This window comes from Taudactylus pleione, unplaced genomic scaffold (genome assembly GCF_031769625.1).
Source record: "Taudactylus pleione unplaced genomic scaffold, aTauple2 ptg000479l, whole genome shotgun sequence".
NCBI classification, from domain to species: domain Eukaryota; kingdom Metazoa; phylum Chordata; class Amphibia; order Anura; family Myobatrachidae; genus Taudactylus; species Taudactylus pleione.
In genome coordinates this window covers 7,794,484-7,809,299 of record NW_028284881.1, presented here as the reverse complement: position 1 = coordinate 7,809,299, position 14,816 = coordinate 7,794,484, and the positions used below count along the sequence as shown (strand labels likewise).

General features: G+C 45.3%; 1 protein-coding gene across 2 annotated transcripts in view; it reads right to left on the bottom strand.

The window, feature by feature from the left end:
• Window positions 1-13,393, bottom strand: part of MYL2 (myosin light chain 2) — a 30,132-nt gene extending 16,739 nt beyond the window's left edge. For both annotated transcript variants that reach the window (XM_088449086.1, XM_088449087.1), the window contains exons 1-2: window positions 13,332-13,393; window positions 390-479 (exon numbers count right to left, since the gene is read on the bottom strand). In XM_088449086.1, the coding sequence (XP_088305212.1) occupies window positions 390-479; window positions 13,332-13,334 (93 nt within the window). In that variant the 5' untranslated portion in view covers window positions 13,335-13,393. The remainder of the gene's footprint in view (window positions 1-389; window positions 480-13,331) is intronic.
• Between the last annotated feature and the right edge of the window lie 1,423 nt (window positions 13,394-14,816).

The following is a 14,816-nucleotide window of genomic DNA, read 5'->3' as shown; positions in this document are numbered from 1 at the left end:
AAGTTTTTGACTGCATTTCACTGTAAGTACATCCTGCCCCTCAATGAGATTTGCCACCCATATTTCTGCAATTAATCTCTGTTCTCCAGTCAAAGTTTTGTTTTTGGTTCACTGAGACATTGGATGGTATATTCACATGATGTTTGGATTCCCAGCCAATATCTAATACTTAACAAAAACAACATTGAGATTTCAATATTTGCTGCTCAGCATAGATGGTAGTAGCAGAAAGAGCAAAATAATAAAATACAAACTAAATGAACATTGGAAATATTGTAAAATAACGTAGAAATTACAAGGAACCATTCTATTGAGGCCAATACAAAATAATGGTACATTCATCCATTCATTTACAAAACACACTAAATTTCTGACCCAGTTACACTCACCTCCTTAAACTCCTGAATCTGGGTTTGCTCAAACATGGAGAATACGTTGGAGTTGGCCCCTTCTGCTCGCTTCTTTGCTTTCTTTGGTGACTTGGAATGAGGAAGGTTACAGAGTTATAAAACAAAACGATTTGACAGATAAAAGTCTATGGGGGAATAAAACTTCTTGCACTAGCTGTGAATTGTCACTGGAACAGTCAGACAAAGGCACTTTGCGGCCAGTATCTTCAGTAAGGAGCTCATTAGCCATGCACATCATCGCGGCTTGTAACAGTGCCCGGGCTATTCAATTGCAGCCCATGGTAGCCTGTATGCTGCACTTAACATGGATTTCTGCCCTTATTGTGGCTGCTGCGAACATTGTTAACCCATAACTCCGGGTACTTATCTCAGAATCTATGGGATATTTTGTTAGCCGCGGATTCACCACGCAAGGAAAAGGGCTTATAATTGAATAGCTTCAGGGCTACAGCCCTTTTCCTCATGCATTAAGGTATCGAAGCTAATTAAATCCAGCCCTAATTATTCCTCACACCCTAGACAGGGGCGAAGATTGTCTACTGTAATGAACGGTCCGGTGGCACTTTGTGAGGAATTTAATTATTCCCCTCTAAGATTTACAAATGAATGCATCCTCAATATGGTTAGAATGCTACTCATATATAAACTAGAGATGTGCGGTTCAGTTCTCCAGAAATTCGTATCCACCCGAATTTCGTGAATCCGGGTAAATCCGAGTCGTGGCTCTGATCTCCTGGGGAGATCTGGGTAAATCCGAGTCGTGGTTCTGATCTCCTGGGGAGATCTGGGTAAATCCGGGTCGCGGTTCTGATCTTTTTTGTGGTTCGGCATTCGGATTTTAAATCCGAATGTCAGGTTTTGGATTGCATAAATTACATGATTTTTGCTGTTTTTAAAACTTTTTTTTTTTTTAATCTAGATCCAAAACCAAAACACTTGAGGGTGGTTTTGCAAAACCAAATCCAGATCCAAAACCTTGAAGGAGACAGATCCAAAACTAAAACCAAAACAAGGGGGTCGGCGCACATTCCTAATATACACACAAATGCACAAAAATTTATGTTATTGAATTATTAACTAAACTATCTTATCCAATTTAGTCATCATTTATTTTTTAGTTTTACTTCTAAATCTAATTTATTTTATCAGAATGTCAATAATACATACATAAACAATCACAGATTGGACCTGATTCAGACCCAGACGCAGGTAAAGCATCAGATACAAGCACCCCATGTTTTAATTTAGCATCCAAGATGCACTGCGCATGTGTCACGATGGTCACCAATGGCAAACGCAGATCGAAACTGGGTGATTACAGGGGGGTGGCTTGAGGCAGCGGGCTTGTCGGTGTCAGGGACTGCGTCAGATTGCATAAGGCTGCTCCGAAGTCCGATGGTGCGGCCGTAGTCCACTTGATGGTGTGCTTTTGTGCGCACCACTGCGATTTAGTGCTGCAGGAAATGGGCCTCTCAATAGATAACCCATCAGCTCTGAATCACCCCCATTGTGAGGGTAAGAAATTACAGCTGTAACATGAGACAGTAATATATCGGGAGCAATGTGCTCCAAACGTATATTATATACTTTTGTTATTTACATTTTTCTCAATCATTTCGGTGTTGTGACCAGATTATTCATTCTAATGAGCTACAGCAGTGGTTGTCAAAATCGGTCACCTGGTCACCCAGCAACTGCACAGGTGCACTCATTACTCACTGACACATTTTAAAAGATCCACAGGTGGAGCTAGTTATTTCACTTGAGATTCTGTGAGGAGACTTGAGGACCGAGTTTGAAAACCTGTGAGCTACAGCAATGACCCAGAGTCGTGAATAAATATGGCTGTGTTTGAAAGCAGGGGCAGAACTATATGAGACAATGGAGGGCGCCAGCTCTGAAGGGGCACCTCCTCCATTGCCCACAATATATTCATCCCACTTAGGGCTGTAGCAATGTGCCCGGAGTGTACCGTCACGGCTGCCCAATACATGGCACCTCTTCCCGGCACCTGTGAAGCCACCATATACTAGTGGAGGGCTCCATGTCAGCTGCCACCTCCTCCTTCCGTATATATATATCTGTGCTACCCCAGAACCTGGGAGTACCTCATGTTGTGTACCCTTATATATGTGTTGCTGGACAATTGAATGCATTCATTGGTGACAGTGAACAATGTAGCCAGCTTCAGGGGCTGGCGTGCAGCTGGAGAGACTGGACTTCCAATGCAATAGAGAAACAGTGCCCTGCGACCAGAGGGGCTTGTACTAACAGTTGGGTGGCAGTTATTGTGTGCAGTTGGTGAGACAGCTGAGTGGAGACTGGTAGCCCGCAACACCAGCGCTTACCATTAACGACAGCAAACTTGCTCATTAGCGGGCAGAGTGCGAGGTGGAGGTGGCAGTCACATCTGAAGGCAGTGCAGCCTAAATGCTTCTCTTCCATCCAGCGGAGACAGGCTGACGGGTGGAGCGGCGGATAAGAAATAAAGCTGGAATGGCTGGTTGAATAACAGGCGAACTGGAGGTGGGACTCCTGGGGTAAGGAGAGCCAAACACTCACCCTCTCATCTCAGTCTCACATAGACAGCACCAGTGCTTTAATTAACAATACTGCCTCAGTATAACAGTTACCCCTGAGCCTCCATTAGGGACATATTGCTGCCTTATAAAGTGAGAGCCAGATCAGAAGCGGAGACTAGCCCAGAGCCTTTAGGTTACCCCCTTCATTGGAGGACATATGCCTGTTACTCTCAGAGATTATACGAAAGTATAGAACTGTGGAGCCTTGAGGTAGATTAAAGTGCCTCTGTCCCTGGGAAATCACATTGAGGGAAATCGTAGACTATAACAAATTAAGGCCCTGATTCAGAGCCGGACGCTCTGACAGAGCGCTCGCTCTGAATCAGGGCCGTCCCTTCTCCTTTTTGAAGCGGCCTCCTGGCCGCTCGCATAGCTGTGGGTGACCACCCACAGCTATAGCGAGCGGCCATGATGATGGTCGCGATGGTCAAGACCATCGCGACCATCGGGCTTGCGACGAGACCCTGCGGTAGGGTCTCGCTGCCGCAAGCCCTGGAGTGCTTTTGGCTCTATCAGAGCCAAAAGCACTCCCACTGACATCACTAGTGATGTCAGTGGGGCCGGCCCCAGACGGTAGGCGTTCCCATATTAGGGAGGCTCCCTGCCAGATCAGGAGGGTAGGCAAGCCTGATACAACATACATTACATTATATCCTCAGTGCAGTCCCCATCTTTATAATAGACAATGTTGCAATGTTATACCTTATCTTATATCACTAGTATACAATGGGAGAGCTGTATACCTTTGCATGTGTACCAGGTGCATTAAGTGAAGGGGATCTATACACAACCCTAATGCAAACCCTTCACTTGTCCTTCAGCCCTACTGTGCATGTGTGAGTGCCAGGGAGGGATGCTATGGATCCCTCTCCCGGTACTTTTTGCAATCTGTAGCCCACAGGCAACAGCAGCTAACGCCCCATTGAGATAGCGTTAGCAGTGGCGTATCTATAATGGGTGCAGTGTGTGCGGGTCCAGGGGGGCCCCGCACCGCACACACTGCACCCATATTATTTTAAACTTACCTGTCCATGGTCCCACGTCGGATGTCAGCGTTGCTCAGAACAGCCATTTTCCTGGTGTTCTGCGCATGTACAGTAGACTCCGGGCACACGCTAGTGCCCGGAGTCTACTAAGGCTCCAGTGACTGGCTTGTCGCGTCAGTCGGCTGCCGGCCACCAGGAAGAGAGGAGGGGGCCCCGCACGGGGAGTGCACGCGGGCCCCCTCCTCTCTTAAGACGCCGTTGAGCATTAGCTACCGGGGTCAATCTTCGGAATGCAGATACATTCAGGGGATTCTATAAATTTGCAGATATCTCCTGAAAACTGGTGTTTTTTTGGGGGATATTCTGCAAATTTACTTTAATAAATAGGCCTAATTGTGGATGGATAGATGGATGGATGGATGGATGGATGGATGGATGGATAGATAGATACTGTATGCACCATATTTATTTTCCCTTTTTTTTGTTGGTGGGGGCACCAAATTATAACTTGCCTCCGGGTATCTGGGATGAACTTTCGCCACTGTTTGAAAGGTTCAGCTAGTTTGTTTTATATACTAAACTATAGTTCACATCTGATCCTAATTGTATATACGCATTGCTAATTATATATACACAATGTATTTTAGGAGCTTTTTTTTTTAGGTTTTTCCTTCCCTTGCTGGAGGCAATGGAAATTGGAGATAAACATTGGTAGAATGAAGAGAACAGTTGGAGTAATAAATATGAAGACAAGATATGAGATGGACAGGTGCAGCATGGTTGAAGAAGGTAAAACCCAGAGATGCAGGCAAAGTGGCAGGCAGTTACAGAAGCCTGATTTACTACCTTATGCTAATGCCAACATCAACTAATGCGGGAGTCCGTGCGTGTGCAAGCAAAACCCCCTACCACGCATTAATGTTTTACGCTGGCCGCCGCAACCAACATTATTAGTAACTGCACTTGCACCAGCTCCATGGTAGGTGCGAGTTTTCTGTCGGATATAGGCTTCCCTTCTCTGTACACATGACTCTTAATCACACGGAACTTTTGCTACACACCCATGACAAGGACTATATTTCTGCCGGAACGCTCCAAAATGTTGTTCATGTAAAAAATTACATAATACGGCAGGCTGCAAAGTAAAGTGCAGCCTGAGCTGGGGGAACTAAGGGCCTGATTCAGAGCCGGACGCTATTTGCGCTCGCTCGTTCAGAAAATAGGGGTGGCTATTCAAATGAACTGTTCGCTCTTTGCGGTCTGTTCACGCCTCTATGTCTGAACGAGCGAACAAAACTTGCGGTCGTTTTTTGAAAAAATACGCCCCCTGGCCGCTCGCATCTTACGTCATGTCCACTATTTATTAGATTAATCGAGTACATCGACCAGGGTATGAACTGCTCGCTATTCTTGTGGTTGGTTTTTGCTACCACAATTTTGCGTGCAGTTCTGGCTATAAAATAACCCAGTGACTTGGTCAATGACGCTGCTGTATTAATTATGCACACCCTTAAAACGCCCGTTTTGACCTTTAAGCACGCCTGCGTTCGGATCTCCACTCCCCGTTTTCAAGCACCTTCCTCTGTTACCACCCACATACGCCTCATTCTGTCACTCAAAATAGCAGGCATTGGCTATTTAGCGAACAAACGATTTTCGGCCGCACTGACTGGTTCGCGCATGCGTATTACGATCCGTATGAATGCGCAGTTGGGCAAACATCGCTCGGAGCGAACGAGCGGCCGCTTACGAGCGGCTCTGAATCAGGCCGTAATAGCAGTGTGACTGACTTGGGCGTGGCGGCCATCTTGCGGCATCTGGCTTGCTGCTCTGGGTCCTGACAGGAGGCGCAGCCTGCCAGATGCCGCAAGATGGCTACCACAAGATGGGGGCCAAACATCAGAGCCATATTGGATCACCGAGAGCAGTGGGCCGGCTGAAACTCCCCTCAGCGGCTTACACAATCACCCCGGGCCGATTTTGAAATGGGCTTGTGTTGGGAGGGCGCACACTCTGGAACCTGTGGCCACTGCAGTTCTTTCGGGACCCAGCAGGTATAGCTGTGCTGGGAACAGAAGAGGTGTTGGTAAGGAGGGGGTTTCAGGAGGGTGTGCAGCTGCAGCGGCCTGAACATCCGATGAGTATCAGGTGATCCACGGGTTCCAGATGAGAGGTTCCAACAAATGTGCACTTTCTTTGATACATAGCAACAGCTTGGCCACTCCTCCATGGTTATGTGAGTTTTAGAGTATTACTGCACAGCATTGTTTGGTGACTACATAGCCCCAGTGTGATTGCTGCTGCACAGCATTGTGTGGTGGGTGCATTCCTCCAGTGTGATTGCATCTGCACAGCATTGTGTGGTAAGTGCATTCCATGCATTAGATCTTTGTGCCTCGGCCCCCCCCCCACATTACCCCTGACTGCCTCTGACCCCCATTAACCCTGTGTGCCTCTGATCCCTCATTACCCCTGTGTGTCTCTGACCGCTCAACCCATGTGTGCCTCTGACTTCCCTATCCATAACACCCACCCCCACAGTCCAAATGTTGACAATTTTTACTTTAAAAAAAAAATGGTTTAGGCACCCATTGATGCCCCACACCCGCTGTAGCTACACACACGTTATCTACAGCTCTGCCCACCTCTGCCCCTATTTTTCTAGAAAAATAGCACTACCCATGGCACTCCCACAAGTCAGGGTGGTTACGTGTGATCGCTCCCACACAAAACGCTCTGATTCATGGACAGGTAGATATAGCCAAGTTGTGTCCAACTCCGAATGGGATGGACATACGCACAAAAGTGCAAATTTTAATCTGTGCATGTGCTGTGTATACAGAATCGCCATTTGTGTCCATGAACAGAGATCTGTGTGACTCAGGATCAGCCACAGAATTATGCTGGGTACAAACTTATCCAATCTTCGGGAAATCCGACTCCCAACCGACGGGTCTGACCGACATTGGACAAGTGTGTACCCGCCGCCGACCGTTCCACAGACCTGATCCTGCTCACCTGTCAGGTCTCCTGGTTTTTAAACATGCTTAAAAGAGACCCGACCGCCGACCAGGCGACCATTGTTGTAGTGTGTAGGCTGCGGAGACCGGAGCTGGCGACCGATCTCCGGTTCCGGCAGCCCAACACACTATCAGTGTGGTGGCGGTGCGGGATCTGGTGGGATCCCGCACCGTCCGCAAGGAATGGCAGCGGCAGGGGGACGTGGCAGGCATGGTGGCGGTGGCGTGGGAGGTGGCTTACCTTGCGGGCAACGGTGTGGCACCTTTTTAAAAAATTACATTGCGGCGCCATTTTTGAAATTCAAGCTGCCCTCGGGGGAGCGGGTGTCAGTCTGACGGCGGAGGAGGAGCGAAAAAGAGCTCCTGAAGATTGAAGACGCTGGGGAAGTCCTGCATGGGTGGCGGTGCACATCTATTCAGCTACTCCGGGGTCTGGCACTGCCGCACAGCTGTGGCGGTGGGGGTGCCCAACCTCCCGACCACCCATGGGACACTTCGGCCTACAGGTGGAACAGCGGGACAGTGCCCAAAAAGTGGGACTGTCCCGCTGAAATTGGGATGTTGGGAGGGGTGTGCCCTCTATAGGGTGGCACCCATGTTCGACCACACTGGTCGAAATAGCCTTGAGCCGGCCCTGATACTTATACTTCTTACACTTATTCCTCCTACCACATGTCTCTTTGGGGGCTCTATATTCTCCTTTCATTACATTAATATATCTAATAAAATACCATTCTAAAATAGAAAGCAAACATATAAAGTTAATATATAAAAAATCCAGTTATAAACTGTAGTGTAAAAATAGTTGTTTTTATGTAGTGCACAGACCTTATTACTATGGGTATACACTTATCCATAATATGCACATATTACCCATATTTTCCGGGCATCAAACATGCTATATTGGCCCAGAGGGACCCGCCTCCTCCTACACACTGAACACAGATGATGGTTGTTCAGTGTATACGAACAACCACCATCTGAAGATTTAACTAATTATATAACCTGTAAAACAGTATGACTGTTATTAGTTTTAACTTTTGCACCTTGTGTACATATGGGCAGAATAAAGACGTTACTAGCACAGACAATCATAATTCAATTTGAAATGTGATGAAAAATAAAAATGGATTCAAATAATTAGAATTAGCTACATACAGTGAAAAACACAATGGTTGGTGAAACAGGTGTTTTTGACTAATATCCACACCATAAATCAAAAAGATTTGCCGGTTTCGCTAGAGATAAGGGAACAAGCATTGTGGCAATGCATGTACCACTGCAACACTGATAGTATGTTACCGCCATCGTCTTTAAAAGATGAAAGTAAAATATTTCACTAAGTAAGATGTAGAAAATAAATATGCTTTCTCCTCCTTAAAGATAACATTAAGGGGGAAATTTACTAAAGGTCGATTAAAAATCGCTCAACATCGAGGGTTGTGTTTCAAGGGCTCAATTACACATTTACTATCAGATGATTTTCTTTTTATATACCGATTTTTAAGTGTTAGTAAATGTGTGATTTAGCCCCTGAAACACATCGATGTTTATCGATTAAGATCGATTTTTTTTTTTTATTGGTTAAAACTTACCTTAAGTAAATGTACCCCTAAATTACAAATCTTAGCTACATACTGAGTGTTGAGTGAGCAGTAATTTGGATGTGGGTAAAATACTTTTTTACTCTCCAACAAACAAAAACACACCATTGTCCTGTTATTTGTCAGTTGAGGGACACTTGGGCAGAGAGCAGAAAGAGCGGCTTCTTGCTTGCTGTGTGTCATTAAACCCACTGACTCCCACAGATATCTCTTCTGACCACAAAACATTTTACATAAATATTGCTGCACATGCATGAGCATTGCAATAATAAAAAATGATGAAATGAACTTACCTAACAGACCAATTCTGCAACTCCCCTAGTAAACGTTAAACATCAAACAGACCAGTCCAGTTTCCTAATTATAAATAACGATTCCATTGCGAAGTTGCGAATCACTCACCCCAGCAAATAGCAAGGACAAGAAACGTTCTCATGTGTCTGTGTGGATAGATGCACCATGTACAGAGAGAGCAATAAGCGCATGCACCGCTGCGCCTTATGCCAATTTAACCAATTAACATGTTTAGGCGCTAGGTTTGGACTTTTATTACTTGGAAATTGCCAAATTAGCAAATGGATATTTATTTTTTTTAAAAGTCGTAAAATTTTGAGGCCCCCTGCCAGTCAGAGGACTGAGGAAATTTCTTCTTAGTCCCCCTCTGGTGGGGCCTGGAAATGAATAGAAGTGCGTGTCAGCAGGGCCAGTGTCACCGTTAGGCAGCTTTAGGCAGCTGCCACTGGAGGGTGCCGCACGCCATCCATAAATGACCATGGGCTCTATTTACTACTATCCGCATTTTGAATGTAGACTGTAGTGTGATTTTACTGACTGAGGTCCTGATCCAGAGGCGCTCGCTATTTGCGAGCGCTCGCTCTGAATCAGGGCGGGGTGGGTTTTTTTTTTAGGGTCTCAGGTCTCGCAAGCCCGAATGGACTTCCTGCTCTAATAGAGCAGGAAGTCTACTACTGACATCACTCGTGATGTCAGTAGGGCCGCCCACAAACGGCAGGCGTTCCTTCGGGAACGCCTCCATTTGTGCAGCTACCCCCTCTACCTGCCTACAAAACGGGGCGAGCTGTCGATCAACATCGACAGCCGCCCCGTCTTGTGGCGAGCCCCAGAGCGAGTGAAGTTCTGACTTGCTACGGGGCTTGCGCACGCGCGTGGCGCGCGGTGCGCGTGTGCACTGGGCCACCATCGACCCGCTTGCGAGCGCTATGCTATCACAGGGATTTACTAAAAATCCCTTGCAGGGGCAGAGCTTGCGATAAAGCTCTGTCCTTGTGAATCCCCCCGCACACTTATCGCAGTATTTTCGCAAAAAAAACTGTGACAAGTGCCGACACATGCGCCAACCGACCGTCACTAAGCCCCGCCACTAAACCCCCTGTGAGCTGCGTGTTCAGCAGAAGCACTGGACAGATCAGTGTGATCTGTGCAATGCCTCTGAGCCTGATTCAGTACGGAACGTAGGTGCAAAAATATGCTTATGCGCATACACAATGGCAAGCAATCACTCTATCTGCATACGTAGTTGCATTTGCGATCACTGCTGAATCAGGCCCCTCTGTGCGCTATAGTGTAAAGAAAGAGCTACAAAAAAATTTAAAAAATGATGTGGGGTCCCCCCATAAAAGCATAACCAGCACCAGACTTTTGAGCCCGTTCTGGTCCTGGGAAAATGGCATGGGGATCCCTCGTATTTCCAGTCACCAGCACCGATCTCAACCAGTTGGGGGGTAATGCCACAGCAGGGGACACACACAGGGGACATGCAGTGTGGGGTCCCCCTGCCAAAGCATTCTCCATCCCCAAACTGGTAACTCCAGCCCTGGTATTCCTCGGAAAATAGGGACTCCACTAAAAAGGGGAAGGACTAGAGTGAAACCTGGGGCTCTACCCTGCTTCCCTGATCTCTCACAGTGAGTGAATGTGTAATAAAGTGTTAAAACATGCAGTGTCCATGTACTGTCTTTTTTTATACTTTCTTCACATTGGGGGTACAGATGCCAGCATCCTGCTGACACTTGTGGTACTACAAGTGCTGCAGGGCTGGCTTGCTGGGACCTGTAGTCCCACTGTGAAGAACAATATTATTACTATATTTAAGCCATTACCCCTGCACCCACTGCCTCCTTGGGTGCAAGGAAGAGTCCCAGAATTCAACCTAGCCCTGGGCTATTCTCAGCAAGGAAACCCTTTTTGGGGGAGTCCCCACTCCAAGGAATACCATAGCTGGGGTGGCCAGTTTGGGGCTGGAGAATGCTTTGACAAGGGGGACCCCACACTGCATATCCCCCGATGTGGCTGGTTAAGCCCGGTGCTGATAACTGGAAATACGGGGAATCCCGGTGCCGTTTTTCCCATTTTTCCTGGACCACAACATGCTGAAAAGTCCAGTGCTGGTTATGCTTTTGGGGGGGACCCCACACGTTTAAAAAAAAAAAGATCTTTCCTAACACTATAGCGTACAGAGGCACTGCATATGCTGCTGAGGAGAGGGTTTATTTGTAACTTCTATTTTGGCCCGAGTTTACTCCATCTATGATTGTGGTTGCAGACATAATTCTTGGTAAATCCCAGTGTTGTATTCCTGTTTATGAAAAGTACTTGGGAATAGGTGTATTGACCACTATTTGTGTGTTCGGCCATGTTTTGTAGATTGAATCCTGTTTTTATATCAGTGTTTGCCTTTAGTAAGTCTCTGTGTTTAAAAATCATGTAAAACACGCCCGGGAATGCAATCTCGCACAGACACGATTCTTAGTAAATATACCTCTTACAGTACAAAATATTACAGAACATGGGCTATAAGGTCTAGAAACATTGCGGCATCAGCAGTCATAATACCCAAATAAGCAGCGCTGGCTGAACTCAAAGGTTTGGTGCCGTTGTTGGCAGTGGTGAGGAGATGATGGCGTAAGTGAGGGAAGGAAAAGAGCACGAGGGAAGAGGGCCCTCAATATAAGTACATATAAATTTCCACAAAGAATTGGGTGAAAGAATAGAAAGTGATAACATCTGCCACATAGTCTCGTAAATTAATCTTTTTATCACAAATCTGAATAATTTGTTATACATCTGTATTGAATGTATGCTACAAATACACTTGGAACACAATATATGAAGCTGCATCATTGCTTTTTTTTATAATCCATCTGAATGCTCTTAATCAGAGATTAGCAACTTTCAACTGCTGGGGAACTACAACGCTCTGCATCATGTACTGTAGCAAATAATGGAGGACATTGGAAGGTCCCCACCAGGTGCAGTCCAAAAGCCTCCAACACTCTACACACACCTTATACGTATGGTAGCAAAGAGCAAATGAAGTAGCACAAGACATCATACAGGAGATGTGGTATCATATATAAAACATCAGGTATTATTTTAAATACATTGAGACTACCATATTTAGTGTCAAAGTCCATTGCAGGACAGGCTGTGTATCATTAAGATGTGCACAAGGTGGAAGATAACTGTATATGGTTGAAAGCCCTGTCTGCGTAGCATCCACTTCCACTATAGTTCTGGTAACACTGTACAACAAATGAATACTTTTAATTTGTTTCCTTTCTAAAAATAGTCATACATTACTAATTTCAGGTCAAGAAACACTAAAATTATTTCAGAATGTTTTTCTAGCTCTATTTTTTGAGCTACACTACTTGCACTATACTGTATGTACATTAGTAATATAGTCATAGTGAAAAACTATTTTAAAATAATCTGATATTTTCTTGATAGAAAATAAATAACAGTTGTTTTAATTCAATCAATCACAAATAAGAACACAAAACGAAACAAACATACAGCATACGAAAGTACTATCTAATATAGTGGCCTATTCATGGGGGTGCTTTCTCTTTGCTTGTCGCTTGTGCTCCTCTTCTGGGGCATCTCTTGTCATTGTACAACAGTAGTGATTCACCTGCCCTGATATCTTTGTTCCATTGCTGAAATGTCTTGGTGGAATCGCTCACTACGCTTGTCACTCAGTGCATCACAGTTATCTTGTGTGGGTAATCCCGTGAATCGCATATATTTGAATAGAGGAGGGGACAAATAACTGATTCATTTAATTGGGTCATTAGGCCCCGCCCCCTCTGCACGGAACGCAGATTGCTGGTAAGATTCCCTCCATTCTGCCCACTTCACTAGGAATACTCCTACATCGTCATAAATGGGCTATATCTCAGAACTCAGAGCTAACTGAGAGTTTTAACTGTCATATTCATTCTATGCATGCTGAAATCAATTAGAAGTAACTATTTTCACATCGGAAACATTTAATTATTGTGCAGTGTAATTACTCTCTGGTTAATGTCCACCTATTTTTCAAATATTGTAGTCTTTTTACTAAGCCTTGGATGGAGATAAAGTTCACAGAAATAAAGTACCAAGCATCCAGTTCCTAACTGTCATTTTTCAAACACAGCCTGTGACATGGCAGTTAGGAGCTGATTGGCTGGTACTTCACTTTATCTCCATCCAAGGCTTAGTAAATAAACCCTAGAGTTTTCTATTTGTAAGTTAAAAGATACAATCCCAATATGGCTGTTGATGCTCTATAACTAGTTATATACTTATTGTGACATTGGTCTCAGGCATCACTACCAAGACATTATGTTATGAATGCACCCACCACTGTGTACCTTCCAGTCCCTGATATAAGCTTCTTTATGTCCTTTTCCTATGAGTACTCATGTTACAGAATTTTACTTACCATTGTTACGCTGCTAGGGGGGATGTTACTGCCAGTGAACTTCCAGGACCAGATCTCAGGTCTCTGTCCAGCCGGACAATAAATATCCCCCCAAACTAGTTATAAATAAACTCATGACCACTTTTGGCAGTGTTAGGTAGGTTAGCCCCATCCTCATCCAAACCTTTCCCTTGTCTCCAATCTAGACACATAGTTGTGCAGGCTGATGATACGTGAGACAAAAGATCTGAAGGTTAGAGAAACCCAATGCAGCTACATCCCATGTGTGATCTTATTTAGAGTAACAATGCAACAGCAGATGGCCGAGAACACTGCTTATAACAATCGCTGCTGACGTTACACTGATGGCAGAGGGCCAACTTGTTCTTTTTGTGTCATCAGTGTTTTATTAATGGCCAGTTCTCTTTATTTTTCCTTGCTGCCTCAGTTCTGGGCAAACAAAGAACATTTTCTGTATTAGATAACTGGTGAAAAGTGCTCAATTTGTCCAGATATGTAACAATATTCTAGAGGGGCCTATCCATTAGCAGACTTTCTGCACGATACGACCAAAACCAGGAGGTTTTGGTCGGAACGTGTAGAAAGTCTGCTAGTGGATAGCCGGCAAGAACCAGCGTTGCGCTGGGTCCTTGCCGACCCCGACTATCTCTCCAACATGCCGGTCAACCTGACGTGCAGCAGCGGCAGCACTGAAAAGACGTTCATTGAACGTCTTTCAGTGCCGCTCAGCAACCGGCGACTTGAAGGTCTGTACACTATATATATATATATATATATATGCCTTCCCAAAACGTCTACTTTAAATTTATATTGCTCCCTCCATCATACTTTCCCCAGAATCCCAGGTGGAGTTTCCATGGAGGAGTGTGTGGGATATATATATATATATATATATATATATATATATATATATCCACGATGACAGCACCTGCACTATTCACTGGAAGGCTCACTTGCCCGTCTGGACCATCTATCTCAGCCCCTCCTCCCACACATACCCCAGGAACCAACCTACCTGGTCACTAGAGCCGCGGAGATACGGCCTGGGCCCAGAGGATGGGGCGTGGCCTAATAGCAGGAGGCGTGGTCACACCCCCTTAGAGGAAAAAAGCATCCTTTTTCCAGTGCGGTGCAGTATGTCCCCCAGGCTCCGTCTGCTCTGTACAGTGCACAGTGGCTGTGTTACGGGGGGTGATTGCCCTGATCGCCCCCCCTGGATCCGCCAATGCATTATGTATATATGTATATTTGTCATGGGACTTTTAACCTTTTCCTGGCCACTTATGTTATTTATTTGAGATTAATATGTTTGATACAGAAAGTTCATTTTTAAAATTCTCTCCCTCAGCCTATACTATAAACCAGTGTTTCCCATACTCATTCCTCACGGAGCACTAACAGTGCATGTTCTCCAGGTTTCCTCATAGAATCGCTAATGAAGTAATTAGCACCACCTATGGATCTTTCAAAATGTGTCAGCGAGTA